General features: G+C 39.1%; 1 protein-coding gene across 1 annotated transcript in view; it reads right to left on the bottom strand.

The window, feature by feature from the left end:
- LOC107742578 (diacylglycerol kinase zeta-like) overlaps window positions 1-14768 on the bottom strand; it is a 78672-nt gene that overhangs the window by 47412 nt on the left and 16492 nt on the right. Inside the window, exons 2-7 of the mRNA XM_016555617.1 lie at window positions 4698-5580; window positions 3922-4030; window positions 3709-3804; window positions 3203-3280; window positions 3049-3120; window positions 990-1046 (exon numbers count right to left, since the gene is read on the bottom strand). Of these exons, the coding sequence (XP_016411103.1) occupies window positions 990-1046; window positions 3049-3120; window positions 3203-3280; window positions 3709-3804; window positions 3922-4030; window positions 4698-5521 (1236 nt within the window). The 5' untranslated portion in view covers window positions 5522-5580. The remainder of the gene's footprint in view (window positions 1-989; window positions 1047-3048; window positions 3121-3202; window positions 3281-3708; window positions 3805-3921; window positions 4031-4697; window positions 5581-14768) is intronic.

Raw genomic sequence — 14768 nt, 5'->3', positions numbered from 1 at the left:
ATCATGCCTGCTACCCCAGGGCCTGCTCACGTCACGTCTGCCAAGCCAGAGCCTGCTCACATCATGCCGGTCACACAAGAGTCTCTTCACAAAATGGCCGCCCTTCTAGAGTCTCGTCTCAGCTGATCTTCCAGAGTCTCGTCATGACAGGGCCGCCATTTCAGAGACTGCTCACGCCACGCCTGAGTCCCCGGCCAAGATGGCCGCCACGCCTGAGTCCCCGGCCAAGATGGCCGCCACGCCTGAGTCCCCGGCCAAGATGGCCACCACGCCTGAGTCCCCGACCAAGTCGGACGCGGAGCTTGGGCCAAGACTGAAAAGACTGATAGCTAGCGTGATGGACTTACCACTGATGTCGGTGAGAGCTGCAAGCATTCCGCTGACATCAGTGCTCTCAAGCCCAACCATCTTAGAGGTCCTGCTACACTCTGCTGCCCTTCCTGTAATGGCGGTCGCCATTTTGAGTGTGTGGGCTGCACACTGCACTCCAGAGTCCTCTCCTGTCCACGAGTCTGCTCCTGAGGCCTCTTCTGTCCATGAGTCTGCCTCAGAGGCCTCTCCTATCCACGAATCTGCTCCTGAGGCCTTTCCTATCCATGAGTCTGCACCAAGGGCCTTTCCTGTCCATGAATCTGCCCCAGTGGCATCTCCTGCCTATGAGTCTGTCTCAGAGGCCTCTCCTATCCACGAGTCTGCTTTGTAACCCGCTGTCGGTGAGTCTAGTTTTTTTGTGTCTCGTCAAATCTGTTCATGCCTAGTTAAGTCTGTTCATGCCTCGTCAAGTCTGTGTATCTTGTTTGGATTGTTTGGATTTTGGATTTCACCTTGTTTGAAATAAACTGCACTTGGGTTCTTCAATACGCTCGCCTTCAGTGGACTGATTCGTTACAGAAGGTTTTGCAGCAATAAGTTTGACAGAATCGGAAAACAGGCAGAATGGAAGAGATATTTAGAAAATAAAGAAAAGAAGAGGAAAAGAAGAAACTCACTTCCCGGATGTTCCGTGAACCTGACTCCCTGAAAGATGGTTTACATCTGAAGTTTATCTGAAAGAAAAAAAAAAAAAAAACTTATTTTCTACAATACTATTCAGTATTTACCCTAATTTAATGGTGCCATAGAATGCATTGATACAACATTTTTAATTGTTCTCTGATATCTACATATAAGGTATGTGGCTTAGGTAAGGGCAAAAAATCTCCAGAAACGGTTTTACATGTCCATTTACAACCCTAGGATTTGTCCCTAGAATGAAATGGTCTTTTTTTACCTTATTTGGAAGGGTCATGAATAATAATGTTGAGCTCTGCTCTGATTGGCTGTTTCACAGTGCGGCTCATTTCAGTAGCTCACACAGCAGGAAGGAAACACAGGGAAAATATATATTTCAATACTGTCTCTCGCAGTTATATCGTTGGGTAATTATACTGTATATAAAATGCGGGCATCACGGAGCCGCATATTAACATGCAGGGCATTGAAACTGCGTTCGAATGCACGATCGTTGATCACGTGCTGTGTAAACTACAGTGGCAGTACTTACCACACATTTTACAAGATCAGATGCTTAGTGGCTCGCGTTATTTTATTAGAACGCTCGTTATTTGTTTTCCGTGCCTTTCTGAATACAGACACCAACCCATCTCTGCACATCACATCCCCTGCACAGCCTGAAACGTAACATTTATTTCCATGATCTGCCATTTTCGCTATTATCCTCGCATGTTTCTTCACAATACCTGCAGAACTTCTGATGATTCGGCTGTGCAGGTTCGGCTGGCGGCTGGCCCTTATTAGTGATCCCGACTGTAACGTCACAGTCGGTGTTATGTTCTGATTCGCCTATTTTTCAGTGGTCTTTTGCATGCACGAGATTTACATAAGAAGGAGGAAACAATGGTGTTTGAGGCTCACGGTATGTCATTTCCATGTAGAGAACTGTTATTATTTAACTTTGCCAAGGTAAATACAATTTTCCATTCTATGGCACCTTTAAACCCCAACAATGAAACAATCAGTAGCTCATCAAAACCACAAACTGCTGGATTGTTTTCCAGAAAACATGCTCAAATTTGGAGATTCCTAACTGAGCTCAATACTTCTACAGAGGGAAAAATAAATTTTGAGAACAGAACAAAAACCAAATGCACCATTTGCCTCTACATCTTCTCTGAGTTTATTAGACTGATTAGTGAGAAGTATGATTAAAATCATCCCTGATCAAGCATCATTTCACCACAATCAGCCCCACATACCAGGCACAAACTGTTGAAGACAACAGCCCGATTCAATACTGAGCACACAGAATCTGTGCCTCATGCGTAAAATAAAACTCCACCAACAACCCGACACTGACTTGCCCAATCGCATTGATAGTGATTAAGGTGCTAATAAGAAAAAGAGTGTGTCTGGCAAGAAAACCTTTCGGCCCCACTTTATATTAAGTGGCCTTAACTACTATATACTTACATAAAAAAATTAAGTACAATGTACTTATTGTGTTCATATTGTATTGCAAAACACTTTTGCTGCTATTAAGGTGGGATATGGGTAAGGTTAGGGACAGGTTTGTTGGTATAGGTAGGTTTAAGGGTGGGTTAAGGTGTAAGGGATGGGTCAACTGTGTAATTATAAATGTAATTACAGAAATTAATTACAGATGTAATTACATTCAGGTATTTTTAAAATATAAGTACAATGTAAAAACATGTATGTACACAATAAGTGCATCGTACCAAATTATTAATTTACATGTAAGTACATAGTTGTTAAGGCCACTTAAAATAAAGTGGGTCCAACCTTTCTGCATTATATGGTTAAAACCAAACTTAACTTCAAACCAATCAAGTTATCAAAAAGAGTTTTGGATGCCCCCTTCACAGGCTGGATGGACTGAGAGCTAAAGTGGCACCAGATGTTAACGAGACTCTGTTATTTGGCTGTTCTAGGTTTATCAGGCCAGACAGTCACCAGTCTGTACTAAGATCAGATGTGTGAATGATCCATTATCCCCTGTTGAGTCTGAGAAAAAGCTAGAGGGTTTCTCACTCTGAATGATGGGTCTTTGAGAGGCACCTCATCAAGCCCCTCCCCTTGGGGCAGAGCATTCCAGTCCAATAACTGAAGGGAGGAACACGTATGGTCTGTGATGCAGTGTCAGATCATGTCTCTACCTCTACCTGCCACTGGTAACGACACTCACCTTTTCCAGCTGTTCAATGCAGATGGAGTGAACTACGATCTTGCAAGCGGCACATTTTTTCCGAGCAACAGACTTTTGCTGTGAAAAACAGGAAAAAGAGACATTAGATTTGCTCTGACTGAGGTGATCTTCACTTGACGCAAAATTAACAATCAAGAACTAAATCATAATGATTTAGTGCCCATAATTTGAAAGTTGAAATTATGCAATGCATTTTGTAAACTAGCCACCAGGGGGCAGCATTACGCTAAGAGAGAAAATATGAGCGAAAAAGAGAAATGTGCAATTGAGAGATTCTCTCTTATTTCCCCCTTTACCATCCATCTATTTCTATATCCTCCATCATATATTCTAGATTCTCCAGTATATTATACCATCCTGTATTCTCTCTAATCTGGAATTTCTCACTTTCGTCCCGCCATTTACTCTCCTCTGTTTACTCACTCTGTTATCTCTCTTTTGTAAAGAGGGACTTATGCAGGCATTCCTATAGAACACACACTCACCAGGGACTTGGCGTAACAGTGCTGTTCTCCGACGTAACAGAAGTCCCCAGAGACATTAGTCTCAAACCAGATGTGCTCTCCGTACAGAGCTGATTCCTGCTCAAATACAATGCATCAAATTAAATGTGAAACCAGAGAAAGAAACTGTAGCTCTATCAAGAGTACAATGATTAGAGATCTGAAGTCTAGATTATTTGGGTTTGTGTTACTCACACTCCAGTCCACTGTGCTGCGTATTTCTCTGTCCGTTTCCCCCTTAGCCAACACTGCAGCACTGGGCTGGCATGACAGGTGCTGGAGACCGGACTTGGCAATGGCCTTCCTACAGACAAACACAAAATAGACAGGTCCCATAAAACATCAAGCAAAAATGATAAACAGAAACTCAATGTACAGCCCGGATGTACACGTACACAAAGAAGGACAGTAAAAGTGTCAAACAAAACAAAACATTCAAATTACTGTTGTTTTAACGGTGTGCGTCACATGTAAACCATTAAAAGAATTTTTTTTTAAAACACAAAAAACGCCTCGGGAGAAGTGAGATCAATTTGAAAAAAATGAAAGGAGAGAATAAAAAGAAAAGAGAAACAGAAACATTGAACCTTTGTGTTTAGCTGCCAAACTGACACTGATAAAATAATCCCACTGCTCATAAAATAATCCCACTGCTCCACCAATCATATTTCGTGCACATACAACTAAAGGAAAAGTTCACTAGTGTAAACATCAAAATATCAAAGAGAATACAAGAATACAAGAGACAAAGTTCCATAATCACCTATATTGGAATTACTGTTGGAGTGCTTGATTTACAGTAAGGCTAGTATTAAGGTTATTTACTTTGGAGTTGAAATGATGAAGTGCTTCATATATATACTCTCACATACGACATTAAAATGTGACCGCAAAGTCCAAATAGCTTTCGGTGAAAACATTACAAGCACACACATACTAAGACATACAGCTGTAGTTAGGGCTCTACATACGAGAGGAATGCACTCCATGTGTCAATCTGTGGGTTGTAGTAAGTTCCCTGCCGTGTGTGTGAAAGACTGAGATCTGGCCAGCAAGGGGAGCTCGTCCTGTACAGTGCAACTGATCCTGGACCTGCAAGAGAATTTCGCCTCCCTGCCCACAATCCACCTACATCAGACAGGCCCTGTGCCTGACTGGTCCTACGGTAACGGCCGTACAGCCCATAAGAGCCTGGGCTCCGGTAAATGGCTTCAGCAGGAAGTAGGTGTGAGGAGTTTCGCCTCAGGCAACGTGGGGCACGGATGAGGGGACGGGGCTGAATACTTTCTCCTGGCATCAAACCCTGAGCCAACCACATCATACACTTATCAGACTCCAACTCTAAGTCCATCCCTGCTTGCTTGTGCTCCTCCTGGCTACAGTCACTATCAGAGAGAGAGGAGTATTCTTCTGCACTCTTATTCTCAGTTTCATGATCTTCACTCATTTGCACCACGCTAGCCAAGAGCAGTGATGGTCCCAGGAGCTGGGCGTGAATGCTACGGTGTTTGGCAGCCTGTCTTCGTCGTATAGCGAACCGTGGGGTCAGGCAGGCTGTTGCACCGCTCGACCTCCTTCTGGTGAAGTGTCCTCTTCTGTGTTGAATGACTCCCGTCGGCACGTTGCTGGTTTGGAGCTGAGAGCTAGACCTGCGTCTCTGAGCCAGGCCAGCTGACGGCAGGCCCACGCTGGAGCGCCGGCGTGCTTTACTCGCTGGAAGTGACACGCTGGAGAGCCTGGGTCCGCTTGGCTCACAGGCTTTCCGTCTGAAATGCAGGCCAAACAATGTATCCATTGGACTCAGTGATAAGAGAAGATGCTATACGCCACGACTGATGTCTTCCCCAGAGGACACTGTGGGCGCAAGAGCGAGTCGGTCAGCACACACAATACACAGCCTACAACATACGTGAAAGAATCTGGTCTGACTGTCTCCACAAATGCAGTGCTGTTCCTTTGACCTTTTGTGAAATAAAAATGATATTAGACCACCACGAATCACTCCAATCAGCTCTATTCAGTGCTATTCAATGCCAATCAACTCTATTCTCCACACCTGTGTGACTTGTTTAGCAGCTCAGATGAAGCTGAAGAAAATCACAGGCCCTAAGCATCTAAATCCTCTGCATCCAAGTATCGGTCTGAATCGTAACCAAGCAAATGAAACCTCTTTTAATCAGCAATGCTACGTAGCTGGATGACATACGATCACAATTGATTCAGGAGTATAATGTGGTCATGATATACCTGACTGCGCTCAGGTAACGTTATCTGACGGCGATATTTATAGAAGTCATCTCCACTCTCACTCTCCAATCTCCACTCTCTCTGATTCCACAGAGAGACTTCTCGACAGTGCAATTAAAGGGACAGTTCACCCAAAAATTTAAATTTACTAGGGTCCAAAACAACACTGGACCCCATTAGGGTTGTGACGGTGAGGAAATTTTCCCACCGGTTAATCGACGTGTGACAACACCGGTAATCACCCGGTGGGGGGGTTAGTTCATTTCAGTTTCCCTCTTTTCTTCGCTTTCAAATGGCTTGTAAAAGTGCCGTGCGCATTTTACTCAAGCAATTGTTCGTTTGAGTTTTCCCTCTGATTTCTTGGCTTTCAAATAGCTTGAAAAAGCGCCGTGCGCGTTTTACTTTCACTTTCAAATTAGCTGCAATTCGGCAACAACGTCAAACTCAGAACTTTTGTTAACAAAACGAATACAAATACACCATATATGCCTAATAAAATAACAAATTACTTAGGCTACACAAAGTTTAAATAGGTATATAAAACTGAAAATCAGCAAACACTGTGGAACCAAATAAATAAGAAACATAGAACGTTTATTATTAGCAAAACGAATAAGAAAGCTTGGAGGGACGGCATATACACCTTGATGTAAAATAAAATAAATAAAATACACAAAGTTTAAATAAAGTAATCAGCAAACACTGTGGAACCAAATAAATAAGAAACGAATTTTTAAAAAAAACTTCCAGTCAATAGGCTTTTCAAAATCTAAAATATTGCCAAACAGGCGCCTTTGCATTTCCTTTCTAAACAATCTTCTGCCATCATCTTGTCTTTCTCACCTCACTCTTGTCAGTCAGCTCGACTCCTTACGTGATAAATAAAATCTGACTCCTGCTCCGTGGTGCACTGTTGTTTGCGCACGGTTCGGGACGCTGCATTGAGCGTTTAGTTTTTAAAAGTGTCTGTCCTCTAACTGAACTAGGCTAACTTCTGTGTTCCGCAGAAAAAAAAGTGTCATACAGGTTTGGAACTACATGAGAGTGAGTAAATGAGGACAGAATTGTAATTTCAGTGAGTTGAAAAGGATTTCTATGGGAAGTCTCTCTTTAAACCTCAATCAACCTCCAAAACTAACAGGCCACCAGGCTCACAAATACTAACACCCTTGCCTGAATTCTGCATCAATACTCAAAAAGCAATATTCACTACTTATTTTGATAATTGATTAATCTGTCAATTATTTCTTCAGTTAATCAGATAAAAATCTAAATATTATTCACTACATACTACCCAGTGTTGTCCTCCAAACAATATGCAATTTGAAGGCTATGAAAACAAATATAGTGAATGCATCTATGTAGACTATGCAATACATTGGGCAAAAATGGGTGAATATAAGCAATGCTTGCTTACCATTTGTCTAACAAGAAATAATAGGCTACTGCCTAACAAGAATTACTGATCAAAATATATTAAGTCAGAATTATTGCCCTCCTGTTCTATTGTGCTGTCAGTATGATGCGCCTTCAGTGAAGAATGTGAAGTTTACGGGCACTAAATGTGATGTTGAACACTTAATGAATAAAATGGGATTAATGCCCATAATCAATTATTCTATTTAGTACATTTTCATATGAAAAGACCACCCACATGACTTTCCAATGAACCACATAGGATAATATAATGAGATAGATGCTTCTTGCTGTGAAACAGTGTACTATACAGGTTCTCTATATTCAAAAACAGGCAATAAAAACAGTGGAATCTAATGAAAAACTGACAAATTATGTACTACAGAGTTTATGCAACACTGGAAGTGTGCGGATTCATTTCTACAGCCCTTTAAAAAAGATGTGCATAACTCAAGCACCACAGTTTGAACTTGAAGTTTCATAAGCCATGTGAGATCACAGGCCTGCTATCAGATTCCCACACTACTAAAGGTCACCAGTGAGTAACTGTTTGTCGAAATGCACCACGACTTGACATATTATTCTGTAATGCAAATAAAGGATAGGAGCAGAATAATTCATACTGTAAATATGCAATTTCCATAAACAGAAGTCCACGAATATAACCATGACACTAGGCGCGTTTCCATTACCCTTCAAATTGCGCAAATTGAAATTGCGAATTGAAAATACACCTAATGGAAACGCGTCAATTTCGCAAAAACGCCCATATATCGCAAAAAAGTTTTTACGCTCACATGAGGTGGTTTTTCAGGCAATGCGAAAAAGGAATAATGCGCAAAACTGCAATGGAAACGTTTTTATTTCCACATTTACAGGTCACATGGCGTATGTAAAAAGTCATATGATCATTCTTCAATGTACTATAACCTCCAAGAAACACCACATATGTGGCCTCTCTCCAGTATAAGGGGCTTTCCCTACCATTAATGCTTAGACCATTTACACTGCATACGTCTGCGATGCAGTGTGGCTCTGATACGGCCACTGAAGCTGATTGCGGCCACTCTAGTCAGTGTTTGTGTTTATTCCAGCCACGTCACGCACATTTCTGAAGTGGCTCTCTGTGCTGCTTCTGTAAAGATACACGCATACGCCTCCTTTGAATAAATATAGCCAAAATCCGTCAAAATCCCACCAAAATCCGTTGCCATGACTTATCGCGAGAGGCAAAAGGTTACGTTTTAGTCGCATAACATTGGTTAATGGAAACGCCGTCATTTCGCAATACTTTTTTATCGACATTAATAAAATATCGCCAAAGTTTTGCGCAAATCTGTAATGGAAACGTGCCTACTGTCACAGTCCATTTAAGTAAGATTTTAAAGTGACAGCCATGTGCTTTCCTGGCGGACGACACTAGTGCTACTGCATCTTTTATAATGTAATGGATAAAGGCTACAAAAGTATACTGTAAGAGACTACAAGAGAATGTCTAGTATATTATACTGTCATTTGCATGATAATAACACTGCCAAGTCTGTGATGTACTCTCTTACTGATCAGAGCAGCCCCTTTCAATAACATTTATTATTGATTACTCCAAGCAATTCAAAAATGCTTTGTGATTCAAGTTCATTGCTAAGGATTTCTAAAAATGCTCTTTAGTTCCTAAAGAAATCTGCTGAGTAATTAGATGTGAAGATGACAGCTGCGGTAAAATCTGTGTCTATGTCTTCAGTGCCAATGTCTTCAGGTGACGATTCTTATGTACCACCGTGTGAACTGTGCTCTGAAAGGAAATTGAGGTCAGTATTCAAGAGCTGACAAAAGGTCAAGAAATGTACTACTTGGCCTTGTGTGGTTGTGTGGTCTTTACAGTAAGTAGGGGTGGGTCTGACTGAATCGCAGACTTGAATCAAGACTATCGAATACACAGATTGCAAATTGTGCCCTATTGTAATAATCCACTTATACTGTAACTGTTCATGATTAAATCCAAACCAGTAACATACAAATTCTAACATATTTTCAGAGTAGAGAGTTTGCAAAGAGGAAGGGCTATAAAAGTAAAATGACCAAACAAAGATTAGTACAGATCTCAGTTACTGTGACCTTAGGTCTTTAGATGGAACTATGAGCATATCCTTGCTATTTCCATCTGCTCCTTCCTTTCCGGTTTTCTTTTTATATGCTATAATATTCTATTATAGAATGTTATAGAATATTCTATTCTATTTTTAATAAGAAAACACAGTCATGTTTCATATTATATTATGATAGTTTATGTTTATGCAAACTGCTAGTCTGTCTGTCACAAATATCCCAAAATGTGTTACTGGTCTTATATAATGAGCTGATATTTCATCTACTGTCATACTCTCGTACTATATAAACTATATCACTGCACTCCAACAGAGGAACAGAGAGGTGGAGGCACAGAGAGAAAGAAAGCGTGGAGGGTCTGTTCAACACACACTCAACAGTTATATCGCTCAGAGGCCTGTGGGCTGAAGTCAGCAGAGAAAGAGAGGGCGAGAGAGACGGGCAGTTAGGTTTTGGTGACTCATGTAAGGTAAGGTTGTTGTTAGACCAACTTGTAACTGGAAACTTGACTCATTAAACTAAAGAGCAAGAAATTAATTCAGAAAGAACACAAAGGTACAGATATTTTTAGCTCTGAGTCACAAAAACTCATACAGACAGGGTCAACGACACTCCAGAGAGAGAGAGGTACAAGAATTCTGCAACAGTTTTCTTACATTGTTCAGGGTACACATACACTAGGGCAAAAAAAATTATTGTGATTATTTTGTCATATACTGCAAATGATTTGAACCATGTAAACATTTAATCTCAATATGAAATCATCTCATATTGCTGCTGCTAAAACATCCAGGCAAAAGAAAAGAGACCACACATTGATGGCAATAAAAAGAGTTACTTTACGAGTGTTCAAACTTGGATATACTCTACAAGAACCTTCTCAGACCTTTTCAGTGTCCAGAGTGAGCAGAGTGGGAAAAAGTGTCTTTGCCTTAGCCATTTTTCTTTGCCACAACTACACTCACACTGTTGATTTTAGGAATCTAAGCAATTTAAATATAATACTATAAAATGATACTTTTTAATTATAATTCATTTTAATTAACTCTAGTAATAAAATTAAAGACAGAAAAATATCACTATTGTAATAACTGTGCTGTTACTTGTTATTTCTTGTAATTTCAGAAATTTGTTGTCAGCGCCGCTGAAGTTGCCGAACACTGTTGAGATCCGCACAGACTGAGGTAATTCACACATGCTCTCGCTCTTTCTCTCGTCTCCGTTACTAGCTCTAAAATTATGCTTTACCACCTCGGGCGTGCCATATTTTTATATAATTCAACAGCCCGCTGTCAATTATTTCTTAAATATTTAAGTGTTTTAGTGTCTTTAAGCATTAAAACTTTTAAGCTTTTATTTTGGTGGAAAACCACAGGGGGGGCTTAAGTTTCTGTGTGGCACAATTTTAGTTCAATTGTGCACCATAATTAGACCACAAACAGGTTTTGTCCAACTGATTCCCAGTAAGTGAATGTCTCTTTACTGTAAATACAGAGCATATGTACTTGGATCTTTTATGTAAACAAAAACCAGTGTGGTACAGTGAACATCAAAACATGGACATTGCATTCTGAAACTGTCTGAATCTCTGATGCTGCCATTTACCTGACCCTGTTCACCAAAAATAACACACAAAATGCATCTGGTAACAGGTGCAAAATGCAAACAATACCGCAAAAATAATAAAAGATAGAACATTTTCAGGCGAGTGTTTGTTGGCCAAAATATCAGTGAAACCTTGGTCACCTCTAGTCACTCACCACAGATTTTAAAACCACAAAAATTGACCAAAAAGTTTTTTTTTTTCATTCTAAAACAAAGGAATGCAATACAATACAATACAACTTTATTGTCAACCATGGTTGAAATTTGTCTTTGAACACACAGCAATACCAGACACAAACACATGTATACCAAACAACACAAAAATAAAAACCACCATAACACAATCACTTAACCTTTTGTATATCCAATCGCATGTAGGTACAAAGGATCTTTTGTAATTATTTCTCTTTAGTCTAGGCATTAAAAAGCGTCTCCCAACAAACTGGTCATACAGAGGTTGAGTAGAATCTTTTAGAATACACTCTGCTTTTTCAACACATCTTGAAGTGTACACCTCGCCTAAATTACTCTGCGTTCTGCCAGTGATTTTGCTGGCTATACTAGTGACCCTTGCCAAAGTATTTTTCTGCTTACAGTTGAGGTGCCCATACCAAGAGATTAAGTTATAGGTCAGCACGCTCTCAACCAATGATCTCCAGTATGTTCTGACTCACTCCAAATCTACTGATTCTCTGTATTAAAAACAGATGGTGCGTGCACTTTTTAAAAATATATAATTAGTGTTATCCACAAAACTCAATTTACTATCTATATATTGTTATATACGATCTATCATTACAGGCACAACTGCAACAATGCATTCATCTGACAACTGCATTGTACCATACCCTCTGTGTATGAAGCAATAGAAAGTCTTTAATCCATAGTACCAGATACCCATTAACTCCCATAGATACCAACCATTCTAACAAAATATCAACCCTCATTGTGTTAAATACCGATGTAAAATCTAGAAACAGGATCCTTGCATATGCATTTGGATTTTGCAAATGATGAGTTACAATTCATCATAGTTAGCACAGCATCATCAGTGCCCCTATTTCATTTATATGCAAACTGCAATGGATCAATATTTGAGCAGACAGATGACATTAGATGTTTAACAAGGGTCCTTTCCATAGTTTTAAGTAACAGAATTTTGAAAGCCCCTTAGGTACCGGGATTATCACATGTTTTTTCCATGAGGAAGGTACAGTTCCAGCTTGCAACAAAGACTGGAATAACCTCATTATTATACATTTCAGCTGGTGACAGCAACTCTTTAACACTTTGCCACGAATTCCATCAGGCCCCTCGGCTTCACCATCTTAGAAATGGAAGCAACCACTTCTAACTCTGACAAATTAATAGGTGAGCAATATGGGATGGTCTGACAAATACTATCACAATTAAGACTGCTAACCTCAGTATCTTCTAACAAAGTTATTCATATCATTAATAGTTATAGTAAGTGGTGGATTACTATACCTTTTATCATTCCTACCCACAGTGTTCGAACTATACAGTGGACTTTGGGGGAGCCCACTTGATTTTTTTCAAGGCTTCATTGTAAGCCCCCTAATCGGGGCTCAGGGGAGCCCATGTCTTATTAAGGGGAGCCGAGCTCCCCCTAGCTCCCCCGTAGTTCGCACCCTGCCTACCCATCATAATATTCAGACCACCCCACCCAACTTATTTACATTATGTGATGTTTTTTTTAAGTTGTGTACATTTTAGGACTTTTTATTTTTAAAAAAAATAAATAAAAAAATTTTATCTACAAAGTCGCACTCTAACTTGGTTCTATACGGTTCTATCACTGAGCCAATCAGCACTTCTAATGCACACAAGAGGACCAATCAGGATCAATTTCTTTGTCATGTCGCCGGACTGCTCCGTGACAGCAGGAAAGATTGAATGTTAAATATTTTAATTGTAAAATATTTTTAATTATATATAGTCAGTGAAACATTTTTTCAATGATTATTATCCCTTAAATGCATACTTCGGGTCTTTAGCGACCCGGGACATCATTGACTACCCTCTCCTTCATTCATTTCTTAAAGTCAAACATCAACCTTCTTAATATTCCTCAATCTATTCATTCTAAACAATATAACAAAAAAATTATCAAATAATTTCAGTTGCAGTAGTTTTTTTTTATTTTTGTAAAAAGTGAATAGGGTCACTAGTGCCTGAGGTATGTAATAGTGTAAGTATATTTTTCCTGCACAACAATAATTAAATGTCAGATGACTCAATAAGTGCAATTCACCTTTATTCCTCATATGCACTGTTTGATACACAATGATGTGATATTTCACTCATAATTACCGCAGGCATAAAATAAATAATATCATCTGCAAAAATTGAACGGGCTTGAATGGCTTTACTGCAGAGCAATTACTGTACGCAATGAAATATAAATGTCACTGTCATTTGATGGTGGATGTGGTGAATAGCGATCAAAATATTGTTTTTGAAGATGTTGAAAATGATAGTTTTGAGATCGCAAGTATGAGCCAGATGCTGAATGTACTGGAGAAGTGCAGTCTGATGATGACAGTGATGGTAATCACTGAGCGAAATATGCTTTATTTTATTCTTTTGTGATTGTTATTAAAATGTCAGGAGAGTTTTACGCTATTGCAGCAGTTAGAGATTCATCCGTGTTAGATATATAGGTCTGTGTCACGAAAGACACTAATACAGTATGTAATGATTGGCGAAACATTAATGCATTTAAAGGTTAAACTTTGTGAAACAAATTTGCTGAAGCATTGTACGTTTTCTTGCAGTTTAAAGTCTTCAAATGTCTTAAATTTTACAATATTAAGCCTTAAAGGTCAAATAGTCAACAATTTGGTACAATTTGGTAACAATTGATGGGGTCTTTAAACATTACTGTGTTATCTCGGCCATACTGATCTCTAGAGTACTAATCTCTAAAAAGCCATTTTACCTGTCCCACTTTCTGTGGAATAAAATCCTGGTCAGATGTATTACAGTAGCTGCTTAAACTGTTCCTGCAATAATGTGTTTAATTACCCACCAAATCCCTACCTAAAATTAACATCTGCACAGGACAAATTATTTTGCATTGTCTTTCATGCTTAACTTGAGCAAGAAAAAAAAATTGTTGTCCTAAAATATGAAATAAATGGCATAGAAAGCATTAAATTTACCTTTGTCATACATGTCAATACATTGTTACAGAACAAATTTTATGTTTTAAAACAAATTATAAGTAAACTGCAAACTGTAAACTGGGGGGGGGGGTTAAATTAAATTTTATTAATCAAAAAGCATGTCTAATTAATTAAAATCATGAAACAAACAATTTAACATCAATTTATTAAAAATTTTACAAAAATTACATGTTTAGGGCCCTAGGAAATGTTTTTTTTTCCCCAACCTTATGTTTTATTGTTACCAAATTCCGTTTTAGCATGTATTTAATTGTAATGTTTTTACAATTAAAACATTGAAGAAATATTGTATGATTATTCCTTACAAATAAGGTTTTAATAATTTTAGTAGTAGTAGTAGCAGCCTATTACGTACATTCTACTGAACAATAGTAATATATTTCTGCCGCAATGCCTTCAAGTTAAACCAAACTTTTATTTTGACGGGTTGCCGTGAATACCTTTACATTTCTGTGTATA

The sequence above is a fragment of the Sinocyclocheilus rhinocerous genome, unplaced genomic scaffold (genome assembly GCF_001515625.1).
Source record: "Sinocyclocheilus rhinocerous isolate Xijiao unplaced genomic scaffold, SAMN03320098_v1.1 scaffold587, whole genome shotgun sequence".
Classification (NCBI taxonomy): Eukaryota; Metazoa; Chordata; class Actinopteri; order Cypriniformes; family Cyprinidae; genus Sinocyclocheilus; species Sinocyclocheilus rhinocerous.
The sequence above is the reverse complement of the archived record's forward strand: the minus strand, read 5'-3'. Positions and strand labels throughout refer to the sequence as shown.